We start from the raw sequence: 27,672 nt of genomic DNA, 5'->3' as shown, positions 1-27,672 counted from the left end.
TTGCCCACCCCTGATTTAAATGAGTATGTTTACTTTTCCACCTCAACATTAAATTGTACTTATTTTAGGCAAGTAATCTCAAAAGGCAAAATCAACATAATCAACAAAAGACAAAAACTGACTTACACTAACTAAACATTTTAAGTAAAAATAGCTATTTTACAGTGTACATAATGTTGTGAAAAGGGAAGTTAGATTACGTAGATTTGATAGAGAAGGGTATGCTTAGTATGATAATTAAGATGAATTACATATCTAATGTCAAACGCATGGCAACTATTGTGTGTGTGTGTGTGTGTGTGTGTGTGTGTGTGTGTGTGTGTGTGTGTGTGTGTGTGTGTGACACGCATCATATTCATCGTTTGTTATCAGAAATCATGCAAAATAGAAAGGGTATGACTTGTGCATGTAGACTGACATACTAAATAGCTCTTGGTACACAAAGAAAGAGGAGACAGTTGTATAAAAATATACACTTTTATTTACATACAAACAGAGTACAGGTACATAGCAGAGTCAAATAACATCACTCTTCTCTTTTTTTAACCCCCTTTTCTTGTGCAGCCTCAGACTGTGTATGACAAGGTAAACTTCTCACGTCCGGAGGTGAAGAAGGATGTTGGAGCCACTCTCACCTCTCCATACCAGGAGGTGCTATAGTTAAACCTGTTTATGACAGCTTGATCACATGCGTCTCATCTTTGTGAAAAAAGCATTTGAGATGTAATTTTGACTTTTGTCTGTGTGAATTGTCGAATTAAATCACACACACACACACTGTTTGTTGTTTTGAAGTCCTTATTTACTTCCAATCATCTCCCTGGGACAAAGATGTCAGTCTCTGCGTGAGTCTCTTCTTGTTGCTCTTCTGGAGTCTCTGCCTGAGTCTCTTCTTGTTGCTCTTCTGGAGTCTCTATGTGAGTCTCTTCTTGTTGCTCTTCTGGAGTCTCTGTGTGAGTCTTTTCTTGTTGCTCTTCTGGAGTCTCTGTGTGAGTCTTTTCTTGTTGCTCTTCTGGAGTCTCTGTGTGAGTCTCTTCTTGTTGCTCTTCTGGAGTCTCTGTGTGAGTCTTTTCTTGTTGCTCTTCTGGAGTCTCTGTGTGAGTCTTTTCTTGTTGCTCTTCTGGAGTCTCTGTGTGAGTCTCTTCTTGTTGCTCTTCTTGAGTCTCTGCCTGAGTCTCTTCTTGTTGCTCTTCTGGAGTGTCTGCCTGAGTCTCTTCTTGTTGCTCTTCTTGAGTGTCTGCGTGAGTCTCTTCTTGTTGCTCCTCTGGAGTGTCTGCCTGAGTCTCTTCTTGTTGCTCTTCTTGAGTGTCTGCGTGAGTCTCTTCTTGTTGTGTCCCTGTAAATGTAAATTAAGTCCACTCCACTGTAAAAAACAACTCCACTTTTGTAAAAACACAAATGATAAATGTTTCATCCATGTGTGTCTACTTATTTCCAAAAGGTAAATAAATTAAACCTGTCTTAAAGGTGGAGTTAGTGGTTTCAATTCTAAACAAATTACAATGACATACGTTTTAAACATGGTACCATTTATTGTTCCAGTGTCTTTGGTGGTACTTAGTGTGGGATCGTCTTAATGTATTCATGGATAATATATGGTGGGTAACCAGATATGTTGCCTAGGGGTTATGCAGAACATCAGAAGGTTACCAATATTTAAGAACTACATTTCACTTACTTATTGGCATCCGTGTTGATACAGTCCAGATATTACATAGTAGTACCAAGTAAAAAGTCACCAACACTGCTGGGATGTAGTGGTGACGACCGCAGCAGTTGCATGGGGCGTCTAGGGGGGGAAAATCAAGTGAGGTTTTCTTTTGACACTTTTAATTTGTTGTCCCAAAACAACACACAGGCCCTCAATGACTCCTTTAAGTGCATTTTTCCGACAGTCAATGTATGAAACATTTTATATTTCATAAACTGTCAAACTAGCCACAGCACGGCTGATGACACCCACCTTTGCATGATGGCTGTTTACTTATGCTTGAATTCCGAAGGCCGTCACTGATTGTGCAGGTGAAGTTTGTGGGGATGTCTGCTTGTAAATATGCCCACAGGACAGAATCGTTCTTATCCAAGTAACTGTAAGAATCCCTGATGTTGTCCCAGGAGATATGCAGTCCTTCCTGAGGTGACGTGCAGCGCAGCTCCACCATACAGCGATCATTGGATATAGCACCTAAAGTTACTTTTAGAATTGGCTGGGGCAGCTGGGCTGTATTGAACAAAAAAAAACAAAGGGAAACAGCACCCATTTACATTTACATGTAGCCTACACTGTACAAAAGGAAAAGTCTGGGCTGTCCAATTTATCAATTTACATTATACAATTACATCAAACTAGTGTAGTTTTGAATGAAACACAACCTTATTTTGTTCAAATAGTTATTCCAACTGAGTAATCCATTTTTCTAATTGAATCACGTAAGGTAAGTGTATACTGTGGGAAAAAGGAAAAGAGGGTTTGTCACGGTTACTAAACCATGAAACATGAAATTAAATAAACTCATGTTTTTCTTTCAAACACAATGTTGAACGTTGAACTGACATGCCACAGCATGACTGCCACAGCAATTTATCCAACAGAATCACGTAAGATCATTGTGAAGCACTGAACCAGTAAGGCAAATGAACACATGCATTGGTGTCACCATTTCATTGTGTTCCCATGAGCCTTTGCAAGAACACTGAGATAATCACGCAGCTGTTGGCAAACATTTTTTACATGAGTTTTCCTAAAGAGGATTATGCTTAGAGACCAGTAGAATTTGGAGGAGAGTTGTATCTTATGTTATGCTTTGAGGTGAACCATGCTTTGTTCCCACCACGAGTGTGCTAGGTATTGAGCATGCACAAAGTATACTGTGACACAACATATACAACATGTTTCATATCAAGACTTCATCCTGAATATCAATCCGGAATATCAAAGTATCTTTTTTTCTTTAACATTGATGTTACAATAAGTACATCTGAATGCCTATGCCACCTGTATAACACAATCACATTGAAATGACATGAATATTTCATAGGCCTAAGCCCAAACAATGTCATTGGAATTACTTGATCAAATTGGGTTATCACAGCATAAATACATTTTGTAAACCGAAAGAGAAATGCTGAACTAATTCTAGACATTCCATTGATGTGCAACCAATGTACATGATACAATCAAGTAAATCCAGCCATTTTTTTCAGTGTATTCATTCAGACTCATTCAGCTGATGTTTTTATCTAAAGCAACTAATGAACGAGGAATAACATTCAAACTCCAATGCAATAGACATAATATTAACAATGTACTAACTTTACATAAAAATATAAAACCTCCCATACCATCCATCATGGTATTAGCTGAAATTGACTGCTTAAACAAACAATCAAGTCAGTTCACTGTACATAAAGTTCACTGTACATAAAACTATGAAGAATTTTGCATATCTTGCATTTCTCGCACCTGAACAATGGGCAGTGGCTGGTAGCAGTTGTACTGCCATTAGCAGGAAATAGATGCACAACACTGCAGAAAGTTGGTAACCCTTTATAATAACTACACAATTCATCAGTTATTAAGCATTTGTAAACAATTGGTAAATGGTTTGTTCATTATTTGTATATAAGTATTGTTCCTACATTAATTCTCATCAGTAAAGCATTTGTATACACAGTTATAAATGGTTTGTTCATAGTGAAATCTATATTTAAAATATGTTAATAAATGTTTTTTAATACTTAATAAATTATGCAATAATAATTTGTTAATTAAGTAATATTTCCATTATTTAACAGTTGTTAAATAATTACCTATGGTTTAACATCAGTTAGAATGGGTGCGTTAATGATTAAGAAACTATTTACACCTATATGTAGGCAAGCCTTTAGGAAAATAATGAATAAACACATGCACTATTGATTAGTTAGGGTGTGGATAAATGTTTTAGAAACCACTTCCAAATATTATAATTCATGATTAACTTTGGTTAGTTAAGGATATTTTGTGAGCTCATCTAAAGTGAGGACTTTCTATGCCTTTCAACACATTCACAAATTAGTTGTAAATGTTACATTTACATTCATTAATTCAGCAGACAATTTTATCCGTACACTGTAAAAAAAATGAAAAGTTTGGGCTGTTCAATTTATCAAACCATATTACGTTACAATTACATGAAACAGTCTAGTTTTGAATGAAACACATCCTGATTGTGTTTAAATAGTCACTCCAATTCAGTAATCCACTTTTTCTAATTGAATCAAGTAGCCTAAGATAAGCGTATACATTGGGGGGAAAAGGAAAAGAGGGGTTGTCACATTTACTAAACCACAAAACATGTAATGAAACAAACATGTTTGTTTTTCTTTCAAACACAATGGGTCAATTGCTCTGTCAGGAGTTTAACACGCAGCTGAGCACGAAGTTGAACATGATTGCTGTGTAATGACTCACACAGGATTAGCTGATTCCAAGTTAAACTGAGGTTAAACCAGAACTACTGTGGGCCCTATCATAACAGTCTAAATCGCATAGTCAAAGGCTTATTCAAATTTAGTAGGATGTCCAGTCCACATTGGGAGTGTTTTCCTTATCAAACGTCGAGCGCCTGGCGCAACAAGGTGTTCCTAGGTTTCTTAATCAGTCATGGGTGTGTTTGGGGCGTAACATCATTTAAACCAATGAGAATGACATCTGTCATTCCCTTTAACGGCGCAAAGCGCAACATCAAAGAAAGCATCGGTATTTTGACAGTCAACGGCGCATTGGAACAGTATGCCACTAAACAGTCATTCCACTAAACCTTTTTTTTGTTTTAGGCCTACTAAAACCTAGCATAGCCTTTACGAATTTGCACTCGTCTATCATTTGAACTCATTGGGAAAGTGAAACTAACTTCACCATGGTGTCAGTCAACAACAAGACAGTTGTACGCAGTAAGTTACTTTTACTATTGACTGACAATGGGTTACCATCAAAACAAAGGCTGGAAAAAGCAATACTTACCCTAATATTTTTCAAATGACTGAATAAAACAACTTTCAACCTGAAGAGGAGTTGCTTATATCTCGTGATAAGTGCGTCTTCAGCTGTGCTCTTGCCTTATCACTTTTAACCGTCATTACCAATTTTCAAATGCTTTGTGAGATGTATCTCGTAATATCTTTATTAGTGGGTTTGATCCAGCAAGACCACAGCATGGCTGAAAGCCATGCTGTGGGCTTGCGGAGCAAGCCCACTATTGTTCTTCTTAAGTTTTCTTATTATTAGTGGGTTTGATCCAGCAAGACTTGCGGAGCAAGCCCACTATTGTTCTTCTTAAGTTTTCTTATTAGTGGGTTTGATCCAGCAAGCCCACTATTGTTCTTCTTAAGTTTACTTATTATTATTATATCTTCCTATTCACCCACTTTTTGGCCGAACTACTGCTCCTAGACCGTTTGAGCTATCGACGCGGTTCGAACTCCAAAAATTCAGGCCCGAACCGGTGTAACTTGCTTGTTGATTTCGTGTCGCTGGCCCTTGTCGATTTCGCGGTATTCCCGTTTTTCTGCGTTTTTTGGGCCCATTGAAATGCATGGCGGAATGTTCAGAATTCAAATTTCGATTGTGACATCACAGCTCTAATTGCTTAAGCTTGCACCTGGAAGAGTTCTAAGCCACCTGGCAGAGCTATAATGGGCTGGGCTGGGCTGTCTGTGTATATGAAGGTGTGTGCATGTAACTTTTGACCCGTATGTCCGATTTTCATAAATGAGGTACCGTTGGAATCCTTGGATAAGGCCGAGTTCCATGTCCCTGATCAAACCCACTCTTGCAGTTCCTCGGAACCGCAATTCTAGTTATTATATCTTCCTATTCACCCACTTTTTGGCCGAACTACTGCTCCTAGACCGTTTGAGCTATCGACGCGGTTCGAACTCCAAAAATTCAGGCCCGAACCGGTGTAACTTGCTTGTTGATTTCGTGTCGCTGGCCCTTGTCGTTTTCGCGGTATTCCCGTTTTTCTGCGTTTTTTGGGCCCATTGAAATGAATGGCGGAATGTTCAGAATTCAAATTTCGATTGTGACATCACAGCTCTAATTGCTTAAGCTTGCACCTGGAAGAGTTCTAAGCCACCTGGCAGAGCTCTAATGGGCTGGGCTGGGCTGTCTGTGTATATGAAGGTGTGTGCATGTAACTTTTGACCCGTATGTCCGATTTTCATGAATGAGGTACCGTTGGAATCCTTGAATGAAGCCCAGTTTAATGCCTTGCCAGCACTAAGTGTAAAGGTAATGTAAAAAAAGATTCGCGCTGTCTCATCTTTTTTTTAAAGCCAAACCATGTTGATACAGGTCATTAAAATATATATATATATATATTTTCCAAATCCATTCAGCCCAGTTCAATGCCTTGCCAGCACCAGTTGTAAAGGTCATGTAAAATCTTTTTTTTAAAGCCAAACCATGTTCATATAGGTCATTAAAAAAATAAATAAATAAATAAAGTATTTTACCAATCAATTCAGCCCAGTCTTATGCCCAGCATGCTCTATTCAAACTTAGTCATGTATGTGTACAGTTGTATAGATTATTACATTGAGAAACACACTTTCATACAGATATTATGCACATCCACACATTACACACCTGACACATTCATGTTAAGTTACTCATCATTGCCCGGCAAGAAGTCCACAATCAATTCAATTGTCTTGCCACGACCTGTGGAGCTTACAGACAACATTATATTGCTATAGGTTCTGTATGCCATTTAAAGCCGACCTAACGATGAGTCCCTTTAAGACGGTGTGTTGCAATGCATTCTGGGTGCTGTGCTGTGATCCGACGGCTCGTCACCTGACCCACCAAACACAACGATGCTTGAACCAGAGCACTTGAACTAAACGTAGTAAAAATAAATAGCTACCAAGGCTCCAAATAGCAACACACTTACACCGTAGCATAATGAGGGTATCTACATGTAAAGCGAAGCATTCAGAACTCTACAGGCAGTTTATTAAAAAGAACGTCAACGATAAGTAAGTCAGGCTAACGTAAACGTTAGCTATTTGCTGTTGTCATGCTAGTGCTATATGCTTTAGGCTACGTGATGGCCATTTATCACACTAATTTTAGGTACTACTTTTACGAGGTCTGTAGTTCTGTCAAAATGTATCTTATCGTTGAACAGACTACAGTTTTATCTTCCTTAGACTTCGTAGATGTAGTTACTACAATTTGGAAGCGAATTTCGAAGTGTAAATATGGTTTTGGTGTGTAAACAGACCAACCGCGATTTTGCAATGAAGTTAATGGAGCCTTTTATGTAGGGCTACTAGGCTACTTTCACGAAGTCTGTAGTTCTGTCAAAATGTATCTTATCTATGAACAGACTACATGATTATCTTCCTTAGACTTCGTAGATGTAGTTACTACAATTTGGAAGCGAATTTCGAAGTGTAAATATGGTTTTAGTGTGTAAACAGACCAACCGCGATTTTGCAATGAAGTTAATGGAGCCTTTTATGTAGGGCTACTAGGCTACTTTCACGAAGTCTGTAGTTCTGTCAAAATGTATCTTAACCATGTAGTATGTTCATAGATATCTTCCTTAGACTTCGTAGATGTAGTTACTACAATTTGTAAGCGAATTTCAAAGTGCAAATATGGTTTAAATGTGTAAACAAGACGCCTGATGTTTAATGTTAATGAATGGGCACAGTATTATTGTGTACAGTAATGGGCTATCAGTAGTATGTAAACAGTTCATGTGTTATGTGATTTACATAAACTAGTAAACAACATAAATGTTAAAAGCTGGTATTGTGTTTCCTGAATTCTTACATTCAGGCATTCAAATGAAATGTAATTAAATAGCATATCAATCATGCAACAATGCAAAAACAATGAAACTAGTGTAGGCCTAATTATATTTTACATTAGTAAAGCAGTACTCTGATGTGCATGCTTTCACAAACTTTTGTGAACAATCTTAGCACTTTAAACATTGACTGTTTTGAAGTGCATGTATAGCAATATAGTATAAAAATAATAATAATTGTGATGATATTACAATTTGATGGGGGGTGGGAGGAGGGGGTGGGTTCATGTAGGTGGGCCCTATGACCCCAAAGTATGCCTTGACTGGGCCTCAGGTCAAAGAAGTTTGAGAAAGGCTGATGTAGACGACAAAGCAGCAAGGAGGCGTCGTGTGATCATTTAAACAAGTTTTATGACAAGGTCGATGAGGGTGGGAAAAATCGTACATTTCTGTGCAAACTTTGCCCAAACTTCAGTCACATTGTCTTTTAAGAAAATGCAGTCCATTTTTCGGTTTCAGCAGTCAACAACCTTGACTATTTGAAGATACTAATCTATTGTGTACAGTAATGGGCTATCAGTAGTATGTAAACAGTTCATGTGTTATGTGATTTACATTAACTAGTAAACAACATCAATGTTAAAAGCTGGTATTGTGTTTCCTGAATTCTTACATTCAGGCATTCAAATGAAATGTAATTAAATAGCATATCAATCATGCAACAATGCAAAAACAATGAAACTAGTGTAGGCCTAATTATATTTTACATTAGTAAAGCAGTACTCTGATGTGCATGCTTTCACAAACTTTTGTGAACAATCTTAGCACTTTAAACATTGACTGTTTTGAAGTGCATGTATAGCAATATAGTATAAAAAAAATAATAATTGTGATGATATTACAATTTGATGGGGGGTGGGAGGAGGGGGTAGGTTCATGTAGGTGGGCCCTATGACCCCAAAGTATGCCTTGACTGGGCCTCAGGTCAAAGAAGTTTGAGAAAGGCTGATGTAGACGACAAAGCAGCAAGGAGGCGTCGTGTGATCATTTAAACAAGTTCTATGACAAGGTCGATGAGGGTGGGAAAAATCGTACATTTCTGTGCAAACTTTGCCCGCACTTCAGTCACATTGTCTTTTAAGAAAATGCAGTCCATTTTTCGGTTTCAGCAGTCAACAACCTCAGAACTGACCCTTCAGGCCTCTCAGGAGGCACTGGCCTTCTAACCTAGCGACCACCTGAGCAACCAGCATGATTGCCCTAGCAACCAGCATAGCAACCACGTTATTTATGCGTTTTAGCTTATTGGATGTTGCGTTGATGCAGATAACTTTTGATCCGTGTGCCCGATTTTCATAAATGAGGTACCGTTGGAATCCTTGGATGAGGCCGAGTTCCGTGCCCCAGATCAAACCCACTCTTGCAGTTCCTCGGAACCGCAATTCTAGTTATTATATCTTCCTATAAGCCCACTTTTTGGCCGAACTACTGCTCCTAGACCGTTTGAGCTATCGACGCGGTTCGAACTCCAAACATTCAGGCCTGAACCGGTGTAACTTGCTTGTTGATTTCGTGTCGCTGGCCCTTATTCCCGTTTTTCGGTGTTTTTTGGGCCCATTGAAATGAATGGCGGAATGTTCAGAATTCAAATTTCGATTGTGACATCACAGCTCTAATTGCTTAAGCTTGCACCTGGCAGAGTTCTAAGCCATCTGGCAGAGCTCTAATGAGCTGGGCTGGGCTGTCTGTGTATATGAAGGTGTGTGCATGTAACTTTTGACCCGTATGTCCGATTTTCATAAATGAGGTACCGTTGGAATCCTTGGATGAGGCCGAGTTCCATGCCCCTGATCAAACCCACTCTTGCAGTTCCTCGGAACCGCAATTCTAGTTCTAATTATGTTTCCCATTGTAGCTTAATCGTGTAATTTCTATTGTTTTGCATGGATGTGTGCTGGTGCGCATTCATGGAGGATAGAAGGATGGTGTGTTGTGCACCCGCCAATATGACTGTTGACAATGTGCTCTTAAAATAACATATAAAAAACTCGCCATAGACTTCTGACCAGGTTTCTCTTGGTCAGTGGCTAATGCGTTTGGTGTATAATAGCGATTTTTAGACAATGCGCTAGGCCACTCCCTAGGTTGATAATTGCCACACCCTTGGGCGCATTGTTTAAAAAATAAACGTGCAAAATAACAAAAATAAACTTTCCGCCAGATGGAAAACGAGTTTTATGTCATGCGCCAGGATGCAAAATAGGGTCCTCTGATTTCGAGTTTTAATCCAGCAGATGCAGTCTTAACTTAATAGTGGACGCATTTCAGCATCTTGGGGGGATATGCTTTTATGATTGTTGCGGCTAAATAAAAGTTTTTTGTGTTATAATTACCAGTAGTTTAAAAGAGATCTCGCGCACTGTCCATTCCACATGCAATTATTCATTAGAACACTACAGAACACAACGTTTCGGTCTCAGACTTTCATAATTACCACCAAAAAACTTTGGAAATGTAAAGTAAATTTTAAAAGTGATAAAACGCAAATAATGTTGCAATATGTCCTGAACTAGTCTTGTGGAAATCTGACATCTGATTCTTCTATCATCTCATCCACTGTGTTAATGAAATTAAATCAGTCAATCAGTTGTCGCGAATAGAACATCACAACGAGGAGCAAAAATTAGGCAATATTGAAGCTGCACTTCACCCCAACTATATAACTATGGCAAACGAAGATGAGCAGTGAGACATCTCCACGGCGTTTTACGTTCATGTATACCTGGGGTGCTTAGAATAGTGGACTGCACCCACATTCCACCATGGCACCGTGCGTCATCCAACCTTTACGAATCAACATAAGGCTACATCCCGCTGATATTTGGTCTGCCTAAACACAAGAAATATACACTAGGCGTGTGAACGCTTTGCTGCCATCTTTGACATCTGGTATCTGGCGATTTTTCCTATGGGAAAATAACATGGGGATTTTGAATTATCGCACCTGTTAAACCTGGAATGAAAAAGTCTGAAATGCAGACGTTTTCCTGAACACACTTTTGTCCACTGCCTTTGCCTCCTCTGGATACTGTGATCTCTGGTACGTGAAGGCGGCACACATAGATTTTTGCTAGCCCAGAGCTAACTTGCAATGCAACTTGCCATAGGCAGTTAGCCTCAATTAATATTAACTGGATCTCCTTATATGGGCAAAGATGGCCGTTTTGGTTCTTTTTTGTAGGCGAACTTCAGAGGTCTATTTCGCCAAGCCATTATTTCTAACCTTTTCCGTTGTCTGCATAAATGGGAATTTACCTTTTATGTTTCGTATAACATACGATCTACTGTGCGTTCATTTATTTTACTGACAAATAATCAGTTTTACAGTACGATAGTGTGCGTTCATCAATTTTACTGACAAATAAAGTTTTTTGTCGATTTTAGTTAGATTTAGCATTTGCCTATTTAAGCAACTTCTATTTTGTAGCCTTTATTGTAGGCTACTGTATCTGGTGTAATAAGTCCAAATGTAGTTGACGTTATTATTAATAATACAAATAATTCTAGCCAACAGTGTGTGTATCCTATGTGCCAGTTTATGAATGTGTACAGTATGTGTGAATGGGGGGGGAGGGGGTCGTGCATAGGTGTGTGTTTGGGGGGAGGGGTATGGTGTGTATGTGTAAGTGGGGGGTGTAAAGGTGTGTCTGTGTATGTGTAGGGTAATGGTGTGTGTGATGTGTGTGTGTTGGGGGGGGGGGCTGTGTGTGTATGTAGGTTGTGTGTGAGGGGTATAGTGGTGTGTGGGGGGCGAGGTGGGGGGGTATGGAGTGTGTGTGGGTGGGATGTACCAGTGTGTGTGTGTGTGTGTGTGTGTGTGTGTGTGTGAGTGAGTGAGAGAGTGACAGTCCTGACTATTATCTTAGCCCTGCCTATTATCACAGAAAGTACATTTCAACATCCACATCTCAAATTCAACATCCCCTACCAGCAACCCTAATTCTAGTCATTCTAACCTTTCATTCATGTGCAACCGATGTACATGATAAAATCAAGTAAATCCAGCGTTTTTTTTTTCAGTGTAGCGATTTACACGTCAACTAAATTAAAGGCCAATGGCACAACAGTGGAAGCCGGGAATTGAGTAAGGGTGTGAGTGTGTGTGTGTGTGTGTGTATGTGTATGTGTGTATATGTGCGTGTGTATGTGTGTGTGTGTATGTGTATGTGTGTGCGTGTGCAGAACAGAACAGTCTGACAATTACAAAAATTACCTAATTATAGTGGATGGAATCCACTATCTTGAAATCTCCTGGCTTCTTATTATTATAACCATTTCTTTTTACCTTTTCAAGAATTAATGCGACTCTAACCGCTTAACGTACAGACATGTTGAAATAACCGTTCTGAAGGTCTGGAGTGGGGCAAGAGAGTTATTATTTCAGATTTTTTAAAAAGTTTATACTTTTTGAGAAATAGGGGATTAAAAATGGTAAAAAGCTCATTTTTCCCCCTTAAACTTCAAAGGCATGTCATAATGGACTTGTTAAGCTCCCAGAGAGTTAAATTCCCGGGCTAATTAGAACACCGACACAGGTGTCACCTGTGAAATCAACCGCCTCAGCTTCTAATGCATACAATCTGGTGCTCCCTAAAACTACACATCCCGTAATTAACTTGTGCGCATGCGCAGTAGCGTTCTCTTTGCTTCATTTATTCCTACCGATTCTACAGGCACTGCTGCTGTCAAGCATCCTCTTGAAGGAAGTTTACGTTCTTGTTGTCTGGTTCGTCCAACAAACGACGACGAAACGGACGTTTTCCTACCACCCCCAATGTAAGTTACTATTATTTGTGTTTTGTATTTGAATGGAGTGTGTGAAGTCTGTTTAAAACGACTCGGTTAATCAAGTAAGCAAGCAAGCTGGCGTTAGCTTTAAACTTGTAGCTTAGCAACATAGTAAATTCATGTTTCTAGGTTCGCGGTTGTGTTAGTCTAGGTCAATTTTGAAAATAAATTAACCCTGAAGGCAAATCATGTTAATTTTTGGCATACAACATTTTTAGGGGTTTTGAAGGGTGCTGAATTCAAATCTTCTGTATGCCAGGCTCAAAAATGTCCCATAATGCCTCAAAACGGAGAAATCCAATATGGCCGCCGCCGCCAGGTCAAAATCTAATTAATCACTTATCTTTAGGACTGTACAAGGTAAAAACCTGAATGTAATGTGCTTTTATAGGTTTTCACATATAGGGAATTCAATGTCATGCTTAGATTTAAGATCAAGACTAGAGAAAATGCTTGAAATTAATGTACATGGTTAAAATTGTTGTCTCGGATAATGAATAATTCATGAAAAAAGAGGACCATGAAACAGGTTGATGGCTTTCTGAAGAATTTACTTGAAAAATGTTTTTTATTTTTATATTTTAACTATCTATTTATATTATTTATCTGTATTTTAACTATTTATTTAGTATTTGAAGAAAATGCTTGAAACTCTTAAGCTATTACTACTAGATTTGCCTACTATTGAAATATTGTACCTGAGCCTATTGTTTTGATGTCAGTGTGCTATGATGACATGTTTGCCCATCCCACCCCTACCCGTACCCCTACACACACAAATACCCATATGTAACCCTGAATGAGGCCACACCCTCTACCTATACACTGAGGAAGCCCTTTTTAGCAATTATGTCGCTCCTCTCACATGATGCTCAGCAGTAACAGGTAAACTATAACATAATATCACAACAATTTGTTTAGGACCATGTAATACATCTATAATAGCATGTGAATATTGTTATGTGAGGATTATGTATAGGCTAACTGAATAATTAATATATCGTAAGAAACTAAAAAAACGTTAGCTAGTTAGCCTTTGTGAATAGGAAGAAGCTAACTAGAGCCTCGACTCTCCGGGATGTGGGCCCCCTCTTGACAAGATGTTGGCCGCAGCATACAAGGCCCCCGGCACATGAACTGCTCTGAGAGAGCTGAACAGGGGATGAGCCCAGAGCCACAGGTCTGTCGACAGGCTGCAAAGACCTGGAGACCCCAAGCCCCCCTGTCTGTTGATGTAGGCCGCAGTCACCGTGCTGTCGGTCCTCACCATCACTTGTTGGCCTCTTAGCCATGGTAGAAAGTGCCGGAGGGCGAGGAGAGCAGCCCTCAGCTCCAGGACATTGATGTGCTGGGATAGCCAAGGGTCCGTCCAGAGACCATTGATAACCTGACCATCGAGAACGGCGCCCCAGCCTACTGGGGATGCGTCTGTAAATACGACCCAGTCACGAATCTCTGGTTCCATGGCACTCTCCTTCTCGGTGTTGGCGGGATCTCTCCACCAGTATAGGGCACTGTGAAGCCTGCGGGACACAGTCACCTTGGCCTGGGAGGGCCCTTGGGGGCACAGACCAAGGCTCAAAAGGCACCTCTGGACTGGGCGCATGTGAAGGGCCATAAGGCCCAAGAGGCGAAGGCAGAGTTTCCACTCCACCTGGGCGTGCAACGTGAACCAACTGAGACATTGAGACGGTTGCCCTCCTGGAGTCCAGGACCATGCCCAGGAAGGTGGTGACCTGGGAAGGCTGGAGCCTGCTTTACTTGGGATTGGGGCGCAAGCCCAAGTCCTGAATGTGCTTCAACAGCAAGGCCACGTGTAGGCGGCATTGCACTTCTGAGGTTGCACAGATGAGCCAGTCGTCTAGATAGTTTAATATCCTGAGCCCCCTCTGCTTCCATGCACCTGGTGAAGGTTCGGGGGGCCAGAGAGATTCCAAATGGGGGGACTTGGAACTCGAAGACCTGACCCTCGAACGCAAACCTCAGGAACTGCCAATGCCCTGGCCATGGGTATCTGAAAATAAGCATCCTGTAGGTCGATGGTAGCAAACCAGTCCCCTGCATTGATGGCCTGCCGCACCCTTGGAACTGTGATGAACCTGCACCTCAGAGACCGGTGTACATTGAGAGCCCTGAGGTCTAAAATAGGACGAAGGTCCTCTGTGTGCTTGGGTACAAGAAAACAACGGGAGAAGAACCCCGCTTGGGGATCTGAACTCCTCACTTCCCTTATCGCCCTTTTGTCCAGGAGGGTGGACAGCTCTGCACATAAGGTCTGAGCGTGGGTCATGGTGGAGAGCACCCATGGATCTGCTCCAGCCAAGCCTTAATGCATCGAGCTGAGAGGTGAGGCTGGCTGGCTCGGAGATTGTCAGGAACGACAAGGGCGCCTGGAGAGGCCACGGCCACTAGCACGCTGGCCCCCCTAGCCAGCTTGTGGGCAGGTACCCCGCCCCTGGGATGTCTGAAGCCGCTGCATGAGATCAGTCGGCCCCCAAGACGGATGCCCCAAGGTAGGTACGCCTGCCAAGAGACCCTCTCACCTCTTCTGCACAGGGCCAGCTGTCACACGCCTGCTGTGGGCCGAACATGGACCCAGGCTCCACCGGCACTCTCAAAAGACGCTCTCTGTCTGCCTGCTGGAGCTGAGATTAAGACAGCCAGAGATGGCATCTAGCTACTTAGAACTGAGCCAAGGAGCGGCCCGATGCCACTGCCTGCTCCTTAGACACTGCAGTGAGGTACACAGAGGCTGACTGGAGCTCTATCAAAAGAGTGGGATCACCGGCACTACTTTGCAAGAGACCAGAGAGGTGTCGAACATACAGGGACAGAATGGCCGCTATGTTAGCCAGGCGGGCTTGCATCACTATGGGCCTATGCAGCTTACCCAGCAGAGCCTCCATAGTCCTGCCATTGGCACTGAGGCAGGAGGGACCACCAAAGAGGGAGTTGGGGGAGTTGAAGAGGGGCTCCAAAGCTTGATCCACTGGGGGGAGCGAGCCACAACCTATCAGCCCTTCACCGTGCATGTTGGAAAGCACCTTAGCCTGGCCAGACCACCTACAAAAAGTAGTTGGGGAGGAAAACTGTCGACAGACCAAGTCACTAAAGTCTGGTAGGAGGGGAATGAGCGCCGCCACTGGGTGCTCAGTCATGTCTGTGTGGAACCTAGACGCGGAGGCAAGGGGCTTCTCTGGAAGGGGAATATCAAGAGCCCTGGATGCCCTGCCAACGACCTCCTCAAACAGACGGGCCAGCTCGCCTCCCACGGGGCTGGCTACACAGGGCAGTGCACAAGGTAGCTCCTCTCCCTCAGACGCAAGAACAGTCTCAACATCCACAATAGCCTCCTCATCTTCCTCCTCCAGCTCATGCGGACTGGTAGAAAGAGCAGGTTGGGGAACTGCAGGCCTTGTGCTAAGAGAAAAAAGTGAGGCTTGTAAGGCTGCTGAGGACTCCCCAAGCGCCCTGGCTACTCTTGCCATCTTCCTTGACGGACCCTCGGAAACAGGAGAACCCGCACGTTTACCAGAGAAAAAACGACAACGGGTTACCCTTGTGTGCGTAGGCATAATTAAATAATTCATGCACGACTGGGGGGCGTCCCTTGCCAAGAAAGCATGTTGGTGGCCCAAACACAACACACACTTATCAGGCCATCCAAATGTGCATGATCAGTTAGTGCCACAGCTACTATCTTTTCCACCAATTCCAAAAGCTTGTAAGGAGATCACCTCCTGTGGTTGCGTCAAGGGATGTCTAAGCCAGCGCTACAGTTGCAGAAAAAGTTGCATGTTATGCATGGAGTCATGCAGCTGCAGCAGCACCTGTCAGAACACTGCTGGAGAGGAGGAGGATGAGGATGATTAGGATAGCCTAAGTGTGTAGCCTACCTCTTCATACCAAGAAGTTTAAAGAATTGATTAGAACAGAATGGATTAATTACTAAATAAATAGGTAAATATGCATTATTAAATAAATAGTTAAAATACAGATAAATAGATAAATACAGATAAATAATATAAATATATAATTGAAATATGGTAATCAACCTTGCTTCTAAACATGTTTCAAGTAAATTCTTCAGAAAGCCATCAACCTGTTTCATGATCCTCTTTTTTCATGAATTATTCATTATCCGAGACAACAATTTTAACCATGTACATTCATTTCAAGCATTTTCTCTAGTCTTGATCTTAAATCTGAGCATGACATTGAATTCCCTATATGTGAAAACCTATAAAAGCATATTACATTCAGGTTTTTACCTTGTACAGTCTAAAAGATAATTAGATTTTGACCTGGCGGCGGCAGCCATATTGGATTTCTCCATTTTGAGGCATTATGGGACATTTTTGAGCCTGGCATACAGAAGATTTGAATTCAGCACCCTTCAAAACCCCTAAAAATGTTGTATGCCAAAAATTAACATGATTTGCCTTCGGGACTTTAAATAAGCACATTTTCCAAAATCCTGCTTAGTCTATGTGCAGTGGAGGCGGTAGCAGCTAGCTAAGCACTCAATTTGCCAGCCAGCCGCCTTTCGTAGCGATAGCTGGCCTGACGAGGGAAATGGCAAACAATCACTGGCTGAAACTTAGCCTTCGTTTTGAACTACGTTTGTATGAGTGGCTCAATGAGTTAAATCTCCAGTTACAAGGCTAAGGCAAGCACCTACCTCACCTAGAAGATCTAAGATTACTGCATTCACCAAAAAACTTGAGGTATGGGACAGGCGCCTCGATCGCGACAGTATTATGCCTTTGATAATCTGAGTGAAACGTCTGATTCGGGAGCCACTGAAGGCCTACAGTACATCACATCCCTGCAAAGTTTATTTCAAAAATATTTCCCAACCAGCAGTGATCCATTTAATGCAGCATGTTGGTATTTCATTGAATATATTGTACAATGCTGTAAAATATTGGCCAATGCTTCCTAATATGTTGCTGGAAAACAGAAATATGTGTGTTTAATTTACAATGGCACATTATGTATTTATTTATTATATCTGCAGCACCAGCTGATTTTAACTCTGCTGCCGAGGATATATTTGGAACTTGTCATTATTTCAATAAATTTGACAATTTTAAGTTTGACCTACCACTTTCTTAGAGCGATGAGGGACAGGTGGGGTTTAAAAATGCCCCCTTGATCTAAGTGGGGAATGAAAGAAAAAGTTTGAGAACCACTGGCGTAAAATAACTTGATTGTAGGCTTAGCTGTTAGTTTGTTGCTCAGTTGAACATATTTATCTAACAGCTGTCCCCCCCCCCCCCTTCTATTTCTGTTAGGTGCCGCTTCACTCTGCTACTGAAGGATCAGGCTGACTGCAACTGCTATGGATGGCAGGAAAACACAGTACACGTGAATTTCTAGATGAAGAGTGAATAAATGCACTTGCTTAACTGATAAGTTGTCAATGGTTATTTATGCAAGCTTGTGTAGCCTAAACAAGACATACCTAGGCCTAGCCAAATTTATCCTGGCTGTAGATAAAGCAGGATATGAATTTCCCAATATTTTGCCAGATTAGGCTAATAGTGGTTTACTGAGGTTTAATATCAATTGAAATACCACTGAAATCACGTTGATCTTTAGTTTGGTTGTAATTTCAACATTGTTTCAATATTCATTTTAGTGGAAATACCATTGAAATCCCATTGATCTGTAGTTAGAATTTCAACGTTGCTTTAATATTAATGAAGGGTGCAAAAGTGATGTAGAATAAATGTTGCAGTGCGACGTTGATTCAATTATTTTAACGTTGACAAAGTAATTGTTAGCTGGCTGCAGAATGAGCAGTCATCAACACCAACTGAAAGCCCCGTTTTGCAGGTAGAGTAGTCTTGCATTGCATACTCTGAATTACATTTTCCAAAGGCCAGCTTTCATGCTTGTGTCACAACTTCAGAACGGCTTGACGCACATGCTTCAAATTTGGTGTGAACATTTGTACAGACTCAATGATGAAGTCAAATGTTAAGGCCAAACCCACCTTGAGTGTGATATCTCAAGAATGCCTGACGCACAAGGTTTTTTGGTACAAGGGTTTGTATGAACCCAAAGATTAAGTGATTCAATGTTTTTTTTTCAGGAATCTCCCCACCAACATTAACCCAGCAGCTTTCCATCCACTATTGTAATTCCTCTGGCATTACATTTCTAGTTGTAACTCATATTCATCTGAGACTCAGTATGGTTAACAATGGGTATTTTTGTCTAACAGCCTGAGTCAAATAAATAAATAAATAAATATAAAAAAATAAATTTGGTTTCTATAGGACTCTTTGGACCTATACATGCATGTCTGCTCACATTCTATAATGTTTCCAATAGAGAGTCCTGCTCATCTTTCTCAGCTTCTCGGGCCTGTCTCACCTCTTACGTTGAGTTGAATGTCATGATTGTATTGGTCATTGTTGTTGTCCATCAAAAGCACAGAATACGACATGTTGTCCTTTCTTGTCACATTTTTGATCTGTAGATCACCAGTAGTCGTGTTCAGAGTAAGTCGACCCTTGTAACTCCAGATGAGGTCGGTTTCTAAGTCTCCTGTCTGATAAGTAGCAATTAAAGTATCATTTTGAAAAATGGCCCACTGGATTCTGGAAAGAGTCCACGTGGTGTTTCCTCTAGAATGCAATGTAACTGTGTCCCCCTCATAGGCAGTGACTTGCTCTGGCTTTGAAAGTACTGCAGATGAACAGAAAAATAATGTTATATTCATATACTGTTATATTAAGATGTTAATTAAAGACATGTACCATCAATGGCATTATCAAGAGTTAAAATAAGCTTTTTATGATTTGTAATATCACCTGTTATATAGCTCTATAGCTATAGGTTATAGACTTAAGCTAACAATTACAAGGTGCTATTAATACTTAATAACCCTTTACAGATGAGTTGAAAGTCCATGTCACACAAAAAAGCTAGTCAACTATTTTTAGTACTAAGTTACCACCCAGAGAGGTGACAAATCCAGATGTAAAATACCTTTTGTTATCTTGAGTCAGAGATCTACACAGCTGATGTTCTAATAAGAATGTGATAAAACAATACACATGTGCACATAAACCTACTCTAAAAGACTGGATATACCTAGAAGTATTTCAGCTTGATAATAATGTCACCAAACACTTGTTTCTTCAGTGAACCATAACTTCCTCTAACTCTAAAGCCGACTTAACAAAGGCTTTTTAATCCTTACTCTTCTGCTGATAACAGACACTTACATCCCATATGACACACAAAAATACATCTGTTGCCAATAGCAGACATTTCAGTTGTTCCAATTTACCAAAACAACATGATTAATCAAGAAAGGTTGTTGATTCAGTACTAGAGGCATTACTCAGATAATATTTAACAGGCAAAAACGTTTCTCACCTGAGTGAACATGAAATGTTCCAAATGACATGAGGAGTAACACCAAAAACATCACTAAGGTTTGTTAAGCAACAAGTTAGTTGAGCTTTTGCCTATTATACTACACAAAGATTAATGAGAAGTCAAAGGGAGGGAGGGAGCCCAGGGAGGGAAACCACAGCACTACTTCCGCTTGACATTTTGAGAACTTGTAATGAAACGGTTATTCCTGCCGTATGGTTTAAAAAACTACACTACATAGCTGCCACTATTTAGTTTCTGAAACTTTGCTGTGAGAGCAGGTGGTGATAACAATATTAGTTAGTCTGGGATGGCATAGTGTGTTGTGTGTCACACACATTAGACCCCATAACATCATACTGACTTTGCCCTTGTTTAGTGTGTCAGGGGGAAAGAAATCAACCCTAGTTGACTGTATCATGATGTGTCATCAGCACATGTGTCCCCATCATGTCTACCTATTCCACTGTGTCATATCTGTGCTGTTAAAATTCTGGAATGGAGGACAAAAACACAATGTCATTTCCTCTTGACATAAAGCACAGTCTATGGGCTATAGTGAACAATGTTGTATTGTGGTTGGATATGTTCATTGAAAATGTCATAGAAATATTCAGATGAGTTAGAGAAAACAGCAAAAGCGTTCTGAAGTTGATGACAGCTGGATTGAGTGAGTGCCCTTACAAACCACCAGCTGGTTCACAGAAAAATGATCCACCTAAATAGTTGCATATTTGGTATCATGTTTTAAATTTACATGACTTGTCCATGCGTTTGTTTTCACCGAGTTGTGCCAAGCTGGAAGTGGCCTCAATATCCTCTATATCAGTGAGTGCAGGCTCTTCCTCACACATGACTGTGGTCATGTAGTATTTGAGCATGCGTGTGTGTGTGTGTGTAAAGATCAGAAACAGGAAGAGACAATCAAGTATGTATGAGGCAAACTGAACATCATATCGCCATCATGCACTTAATAACACACGTACACGTATCAAGTTCCCCTCCGTCTTCATGGCCATCAGCTTGGTTTTAAACTGTCCCTCATATCAATAATGATTAAAAAAAAAAAAAAAAAAGTCATTGGGATTCTTCTGTTTAGTTTCACAAAAAGAGTGTAAACTAGATGTACCGCAGAGCGGTACAAAATATGACCGCCGCCCAGTCCAGCACATTTTTTCCACAAAAAGAAATCACGCTGAAAGGCCTATATGATTCTAACTGTCTCACTAAATTGCATTATCCACACTCAATTCTCACTGGTATCTGCTAGACAACAAGTACCAAAACATGATTAGTTCATAGATTTCACATGTAAAATTCATTTTATACAACCCCACTCCCATCTTGCCTGTTTATAATTCTGAGAAATTCTTGATTGTTTGTGTTATGTTTATGTTATGTGTGTGTGTGTGTGTGTGTGTGTGAGTGTGTGTGAGTGTGTGTGTGTGTGTGTGTGTGTGGGTGTGCGTGCGTGCTTGTGTTTGTGCCTGCGTATGTGCCTGTGCATGCAAGCGTACATATGTCTACTGTGTGAGTATGTGTCATACGTATGATTACTGTGAATGTATGTGTGTGTGTGTGTGTGTGTATCTGTTTGTGCACATGTGTGCACATGAAATGGGTTAACATGACCCCTGGAGGCAAACATACGGGAAATAATGGTCATCCTAGGCCCTACAGTTCTCAAGATATTCACAGAGAACTGTTTCTGCCCTACCCTCCTTTCGGGGGGTCCAGTCCAGCGGGGGGGCTACAGATCAAAACGAAAAATGACGGTTCCATGCTATCCATGTGGGGGTACATGCCCACCAAGTTTCGTGTACCCCGGTCTTTCAGTGTCCCGGGAATCCTTGTTGGTGTACGTCACTAAATGTACACATAAATTATTTTATTGTAAGGCCCCCCATGAACGAAAGTACACAAAACTTGGCATGCATTCGGAATGTGTCATAATGATCCTACACTTTTAATTTCGTGCAGTTTTGACCTTGTCAGCCAGAGATATTGTGATGAAAACACCTAATTTTTTGCTTTTTCATTTTTAACTAGGTGGCGCTATACATGAAATAAGTGGTAATGGGATGGGTTGACATGCCCCCTTAAGACCAACATACATAAAAAAGATGGACCTCCTAGGCCCTACGGTTCTCGAGATATTCACAGAAAACTGTCTCCGGCCACCTACAGGCCAGTTGGTGTATAGTAACATAAATTAATTTATTGTGTGGCCCCCCATGAACGGAATTCCACAAAACTTGGCGTGCATACAGAGGGTGTCATAATGATCATACACTTCCAATTTCGTGCAGTTTTGACTATATTAGGTCACAGATACCTTCAATTACAACACCTCATTTTTACTTTTTTGTGTTTAACTAGGTTGCGCTATACATGAAATGAGTGGTTATGGAATGGGTTGACATGGCCCCTTGAGATCAACATACAAAAAAAAAATGGTCCTCCTAAACCCCACGGTTTTCGAGATATTCACAGAAAACTGTGTCTGCCCTACCCTCCTTTCGGGGGGTCCAGTCAAGCGGGGGGGGTTACAGATCAAAACGAAAAATGATGGTTCCATGCTATCCATGTGGGGTTACATGCCCACCAAGTTTCGTGTAACCCGGTCTTTCAGTGTCCCGGGACTCATTGACGGAAATTTGGCCATGCGAAAAAGAAAAAAAAATAACACAAGAACTATAAATCATAAACCATCCTAAACTCATAAAACCATCCTAAAAACAGCACATTATATTTTTTTATCAGTGGACCAGTGCAGAGCCTGTGCTGCTATGCTGCAACGCTTTTGATGTGAAAAGTTGTACGTGTGAAGAACCATGTGCGTGTTGACACCCTGTAAACCACTCTGAGCTCTAAAAAACACCCCCTGCACTTGTAACTTCAGGACACTTTTTTTAGTTTTGCAACTATCAAACACTATTTCACAAACAGTATTTGCACTGCATGCTAAGTTGCCATTACACTGAGCTCACTATGTGGACGTCCCCAACTCTGGGTGACAGATTTCCATATGAATTTGGAAAGGGAGAGAAAAGTGAAAGTACAACCAGCCCACACAGCCATCATGGATTAATTGTGTGTGTGGTGTGTATGTGTGTGTGTGTGTGTGTGTGTGTGTGTGTGTGTGTGTGTGTGTGTGTGGTTTGTGTGATGGAAACAGACAGTTGTCACATTCAACTGACAGACTTCACTCTCTAAGAGTGTGTGTGTGTGTGGGGGGGAATATATATGAAACTAAGGGTGTACAATATTAGCAAAAAGGAATCATATTATGGTTTGTATATTATAGCATTTGTTGATTTTCCTTAAGCTGTTGATCATTAATATTGCATTGGCAATTGACATTATTGTTTATTATTGCTATTTTCCTTAAAGGGGTGGTTCAGGATTTTGGACATAGGACCTAATTTCCAAGTTAGCAAGTGTGACATTTAGCAGTGGAGACCGTTTTCAACTAGCCTGGCTAGCGCCACTACTTCTCAATGAGACTTGGTCTGGGAACCAAACGTTAATTTTCTCGTATTTGAAAAAAATGCCCAGATCCGTTTATTGGGTGCCACGGATGTCTATCAAATGCGTCTGTGCATAGCTCATCATCGTCTTGCTTTCCCCCTTGTTCTGTGATTGGTCCCCTATCTGAGGCAAAAATTTGCTCCATGGTCTCCAGGCTGCCTTAGCAGCGTGAATCAAATCGTGCGCAAGGCAGCATGGGAACACCCAGGCTAGTTTTCAACACGTTTCATCCAGTCCTTCTGCAGAGTTTGCATGTGCTAGGCTAGCGCAAGTCATCAGTATGTGTTAGCCTGCCACTAAAAACAGTCTTACCCACTCCACAGTACACCCGAGGCAAATAAATTATAACGGCAGACTATAGATGTAAATGTCTGTGTTGTCCAGTATCGTGGGGAAACCAATCACATCGGTGTATCTGATATAGGCGGGCCAGAGGTGAGCTGAACAGATGACGACAGCGCTGCAACGTGAAATCCGGAATCAGTCAGTAAACATTGGTCGCAGTGTTATCCAATTGCGTGTGTGATTTTCAAATGCCTGCTTTGTGCCATCCCTCGAGTTGGACCATTACATTACCCTTAATCTTTCTAGATTTCCAGGCTAACTTTTTGCACAAGTGCATGCACATTTTGAGTATCAAGTAAATTACAGATGGGAAGAAAAGTATTCTTCTCATGTGAAGATACTTGAAGGTCATTTGTAAAGAAACTCTGTTGGCAATAACCAGGGAAGTGACTTGCTAGTCATTGCTAAACTAGATGTACCGCAATACGGTACAAAATATGACCACCTCTCAGTTTTGTAAATTCTCTCTGCAAAAATAAATCACGCTTGTCAATTTGTCTCCATCTCCTACTCCATCCCCTACTCTTGCAACTTTTGTATAGTGTGGGTGTGTTTATGTGTGTGTGTGAGTGTGCGTGTGTGTGTGTGAGTGCCTATGTGTGTGTGATTGTGTGCGTATGAGTCTGTGCGTGTGAGTCTGTGCGTGCGTGCGTGCCTGTGTGTGTGTGTGTGCATGTGCGTGCGTGCATGTTTGCCTGCATGCTTACTGTGTGTACAGTATATGTGTGTGTGTGTGTGTGTCTTTATGTGTGTGTGTGTGTATGTGTGTGTGTGGATATGTGTGTGTAGCATGTATCTTGTGTGTGTTTGCGTGTGTTCATGAGTGCATGTGTGTGTGCATGCGTAGTGTACAGACACTAAATGTACACATAAATTAATTTATTGTATGGTCCCCCATAAACAGAATTCCACGAAACGTGGCATACATTCAGAGGGTGTCATAATGATCCTACAATTTCATGCAGTTTTGACCATGTCAGCCTGAGATACCTACGAACAATGGTTCCGTGTCATCCTTGTGGGGCTACATCCCCACCAAGTTTTGTGCACCCTGGTCTTTCAGTGTCCCAGGAATCGTTGACACAAAATCACTGAAGAAAAAAAAATCCGGAAGACAAAAAACTCTGATTAACCTTCTAACACTGTTCCGGTCAAAAATGACCAATTTACACATTCCTTGTACCATAAATATGGCATTCCTTCACAAAAGGCTTTTGAACACATAGAATTGATTAGGACTACTTTCTTTGAATTTTAAGTGATTTATTCAACTTAGAAACACTTTTTTTGTTCACGGTCAAAAATGACCGCCATAGGAAATTATTGGGAAACAGTATAATTTTTATTCAGGAGATAAAAGACATCTCCTTACACACACTCCTACAACTTACCACCAATGTTCCCACACACATGCATGCATGCACACACACCCACACACACACACAAACAGACACACATAAAGCACACACACATGTACACCCACTGACAGACAGACACACACACACACACTCAATACATGTTGTCAGTTCATGTTGGCATGTTGCCACTTGTGCGTGTGAACCACCTATGTTCGCACACATATGCATTCACGAACATACAGAAACACAACCACCCACACACACACAAACAGACACACACACACACACATGTACACACACACACACACATACACACACGCACATACACATACAAACACACACACACGCACACACACACACACACACACACACACACACACACACACACACACACACACACACACACACACACACACACACACACACACACACACACACACACACACACACACAGTTCATGTTGTAAGTTCATGTTGCCACTTGTGCATGTGAATCACCAATGTTCGCACACACATGCATGCACGCACACACAGAAACACACACAAACAGACACATACACACACATGTGCACACACATACACACACACACACACACACACACACACACACACACACACACACACACACACACACACACACACACACACATACACATACAAACACACACACACGCACACACACACACACACACACACACACACACACACACACACACACACACACACACACACACACACACACACACACACACACACACACACACACAGTTCATGTTGTAAGTTCATGTTGCCACTTGTGCATGTGAATCACCAATGTTCGCACACACATGCATGCACGCACACACAGAAACACACACAGACACACACACACACACACACACACACACACACACACACACACACACACACACACACACACACACATAGTTCATGCTGTCAGTTCATGTTATCATGTTGCCACATGTGCACCACCAATGTTTGCACACACATGCATGTATGCACACACAGAAACACTCACACCCACACAAACAGACACACACACACACACACACACACACAGACACATACACACACACATTTACACCCTCTCTCTCTCTCTCTCTCTCTCTCTCTCACACACACACACACACACACATTTACACTCTCTCTCTCTCTCTCTCTCTTTCTCTCTCTCACACACACACACATAAATCGTATTGTCAGCGGGGGAGGGGGGAGTGTCTATGTGGACTGTTGGTTTTATATGAAGGTCCCTTGTAAAGAAACTGTTGGCCATAACCAGGGAAGTGAATTGCTAGTCATTGCTAGTCATTCCATCCCCTACTCTTGCAACTTGTGTGTGCATGTGTGTGTGAGTGCGTGTGGGTGAGTGTGCGTGTGTGTGTGTGTGCGTGTGGGTGTGTTTGTGCATGCATGCATGTACGTGTTTGTGTTTATGTGCGTGTGCTTGTGTGAGTGCCTGTGTGTGTGTTTGTGTGCGTGTGAGTCTATGCGTGCGTGCCTGTGTGCGTGCATGTGCGTGCGTGAATATGTATGCCTGCATGCTTACTGTGTGTATATGTGTGTGTGTGTCTTTATGTGTGTGTGTGTGTGTGTGTGTGTGCATGCTTGCGTGTGCGTGTGTGTGTTTGTGTGTGTGTGTGTGTGTGTTTATGTGTGTGTGCATGCATTGCGTACAGTCACTAAATGTATAAATGTACACATAAATTCATTTATTGTATGGTCCCCATGAACAGAATTCCACAAAACTTGGCATGCATTCAGAGGGTGCCATAATGATTCTACACTTCAAATTCTGTGCAGTTTTGAACCTGTCAGCCAAAGATACCTGCGATTATAATATCTAGTTTTTTTTTTTTTTCTTTTAATTTTAACTAGGTGGCTAGTTTCTGTGTACAGTACCTTGTACTAAATTGTACAGTAAGTCACTTTTGATAAAAGCATCAACTAAATGATAACATATAAGGTAATGCTGAGATGGTTTTCCTTTAACCTGCAGTGTTGATTCCTTTAACCTGCAGTGTAGATTCCATTGTAGGTTCACAATATTTTCAGGTCAGTAAAGTGGGAAGTCACCGTCTCTTGCTTCAGATGAAACTGATGTAAGTGAGAGGTCCATCCTGTGGCCGCCCCCACAGACACATTTGTCTAGACCCTGCCTACGATTAGGGCCCTGTGACCACTTCCTTTCCAATTAATTCAAAGCTTTGCCTTTGTTTACCCACATTTTGCCCAACCTTGTGACAATTGCCTATATGCCACGCACTTCCGGGAAGCCTTTTCAGCCAGCACAAACATTTCCAATCGACCATCACCTGCATTGTTTTAGCGTACCTGTTTACACGGTCCCGGTTGGGTGGGTAAACAGTGCAACTCTTTATTGAATTGAGC

At 41.4% G+C, this 27,672-nt stretch overlaps 2 protein-coding genes across 2 annotated transcripts in view; one reads left to right on the top strand and one right to left on the bottom strand.

Moving 5' to 3' along the window:
* The window catches only part of LOC143127367 (uncharacterized), a 34,866-nt gene extending 33,400 nt beyond the window's left edge, over positions 1–1,466 (top strand). The window contains exon 7 of the mRNA XM_076288832.1: positions 565–1,466. Coding sequence (XP_076144947.1) covers positions 565–660 — 96 coding nt within the window. The 3' untranslated portion in view covers positions 661–1,466. The remainder of the gene's footprint in view (positions 1–564) is intronic.
* LOC143127361 (uncharacterized) lies at positions 813–20,164 on the bottom strand. The gene is made up of 5 exons (XM_076288817.1): positions 20,049–20,164; positions 19,038–19,352; positions 1,964–2,221; positions 1,679–1,789; positions 813–1,336 (listed from the first exon to the last, which is right to left on the bottom strand). Exons 1-5 carry the CDS (start codon positions 20,098–20,100, stop codon positions 813–815), a joined length of 1,260 nt encoding a protein of 419 aa, XP_076144932.1. The 5' UTR covers positions 20,101–20,164.
* Positions 20,165–27,672: the final 7,508 nt, after the last annotated feature.

Source organism: Alosa pseudoharengus, unplaced genomic scaffold (assembly GCF_046254945.1).
Source record: "Alosa pseudoharengus isolate Yale_2024_CS ecotype anadromous, Long Island Sound unplaced genomic scaffold, YU_APseudo_1.1 YU_APseudo_1.1_scf_17, whole genome shotgun sequence".
NCBI lineage: Eukaryota > Metazoa > Chordata > Actinopteri > Clupeiformes > Clupeidae > Alosa > Alosa pseudoharengus.
Note: the sequence above shows the minus strand (reverse complement) of the source record. Positions and strands in the feature narration are given on the sequence as shown.

Excerpts from the sequence above, each read along its gene's own strand:
- LOC143127361 (XM_076288817.1), bottom strand. The coding sequence starts at position 20,100 with ATGTTTTTGGTGTTACTCCTCATGTCATTTGGAACATTTCATGTTCAC. Across the intron at positions 19,353-20,048 it reads AACATTTCATGTTCACTCAG|TACTTTCAAAGCCAGAGCAA; the intron begins GTGAGAAACGTT and ends GTTCATCTGCAG. Across the intron at positions 1,337-1,678 it reads ATCAACACGGATGCCAATAA|GGACACAACAAGAAGAGACT; the intron begins GTAAGTGAAATG and ends TTACATTTACAG.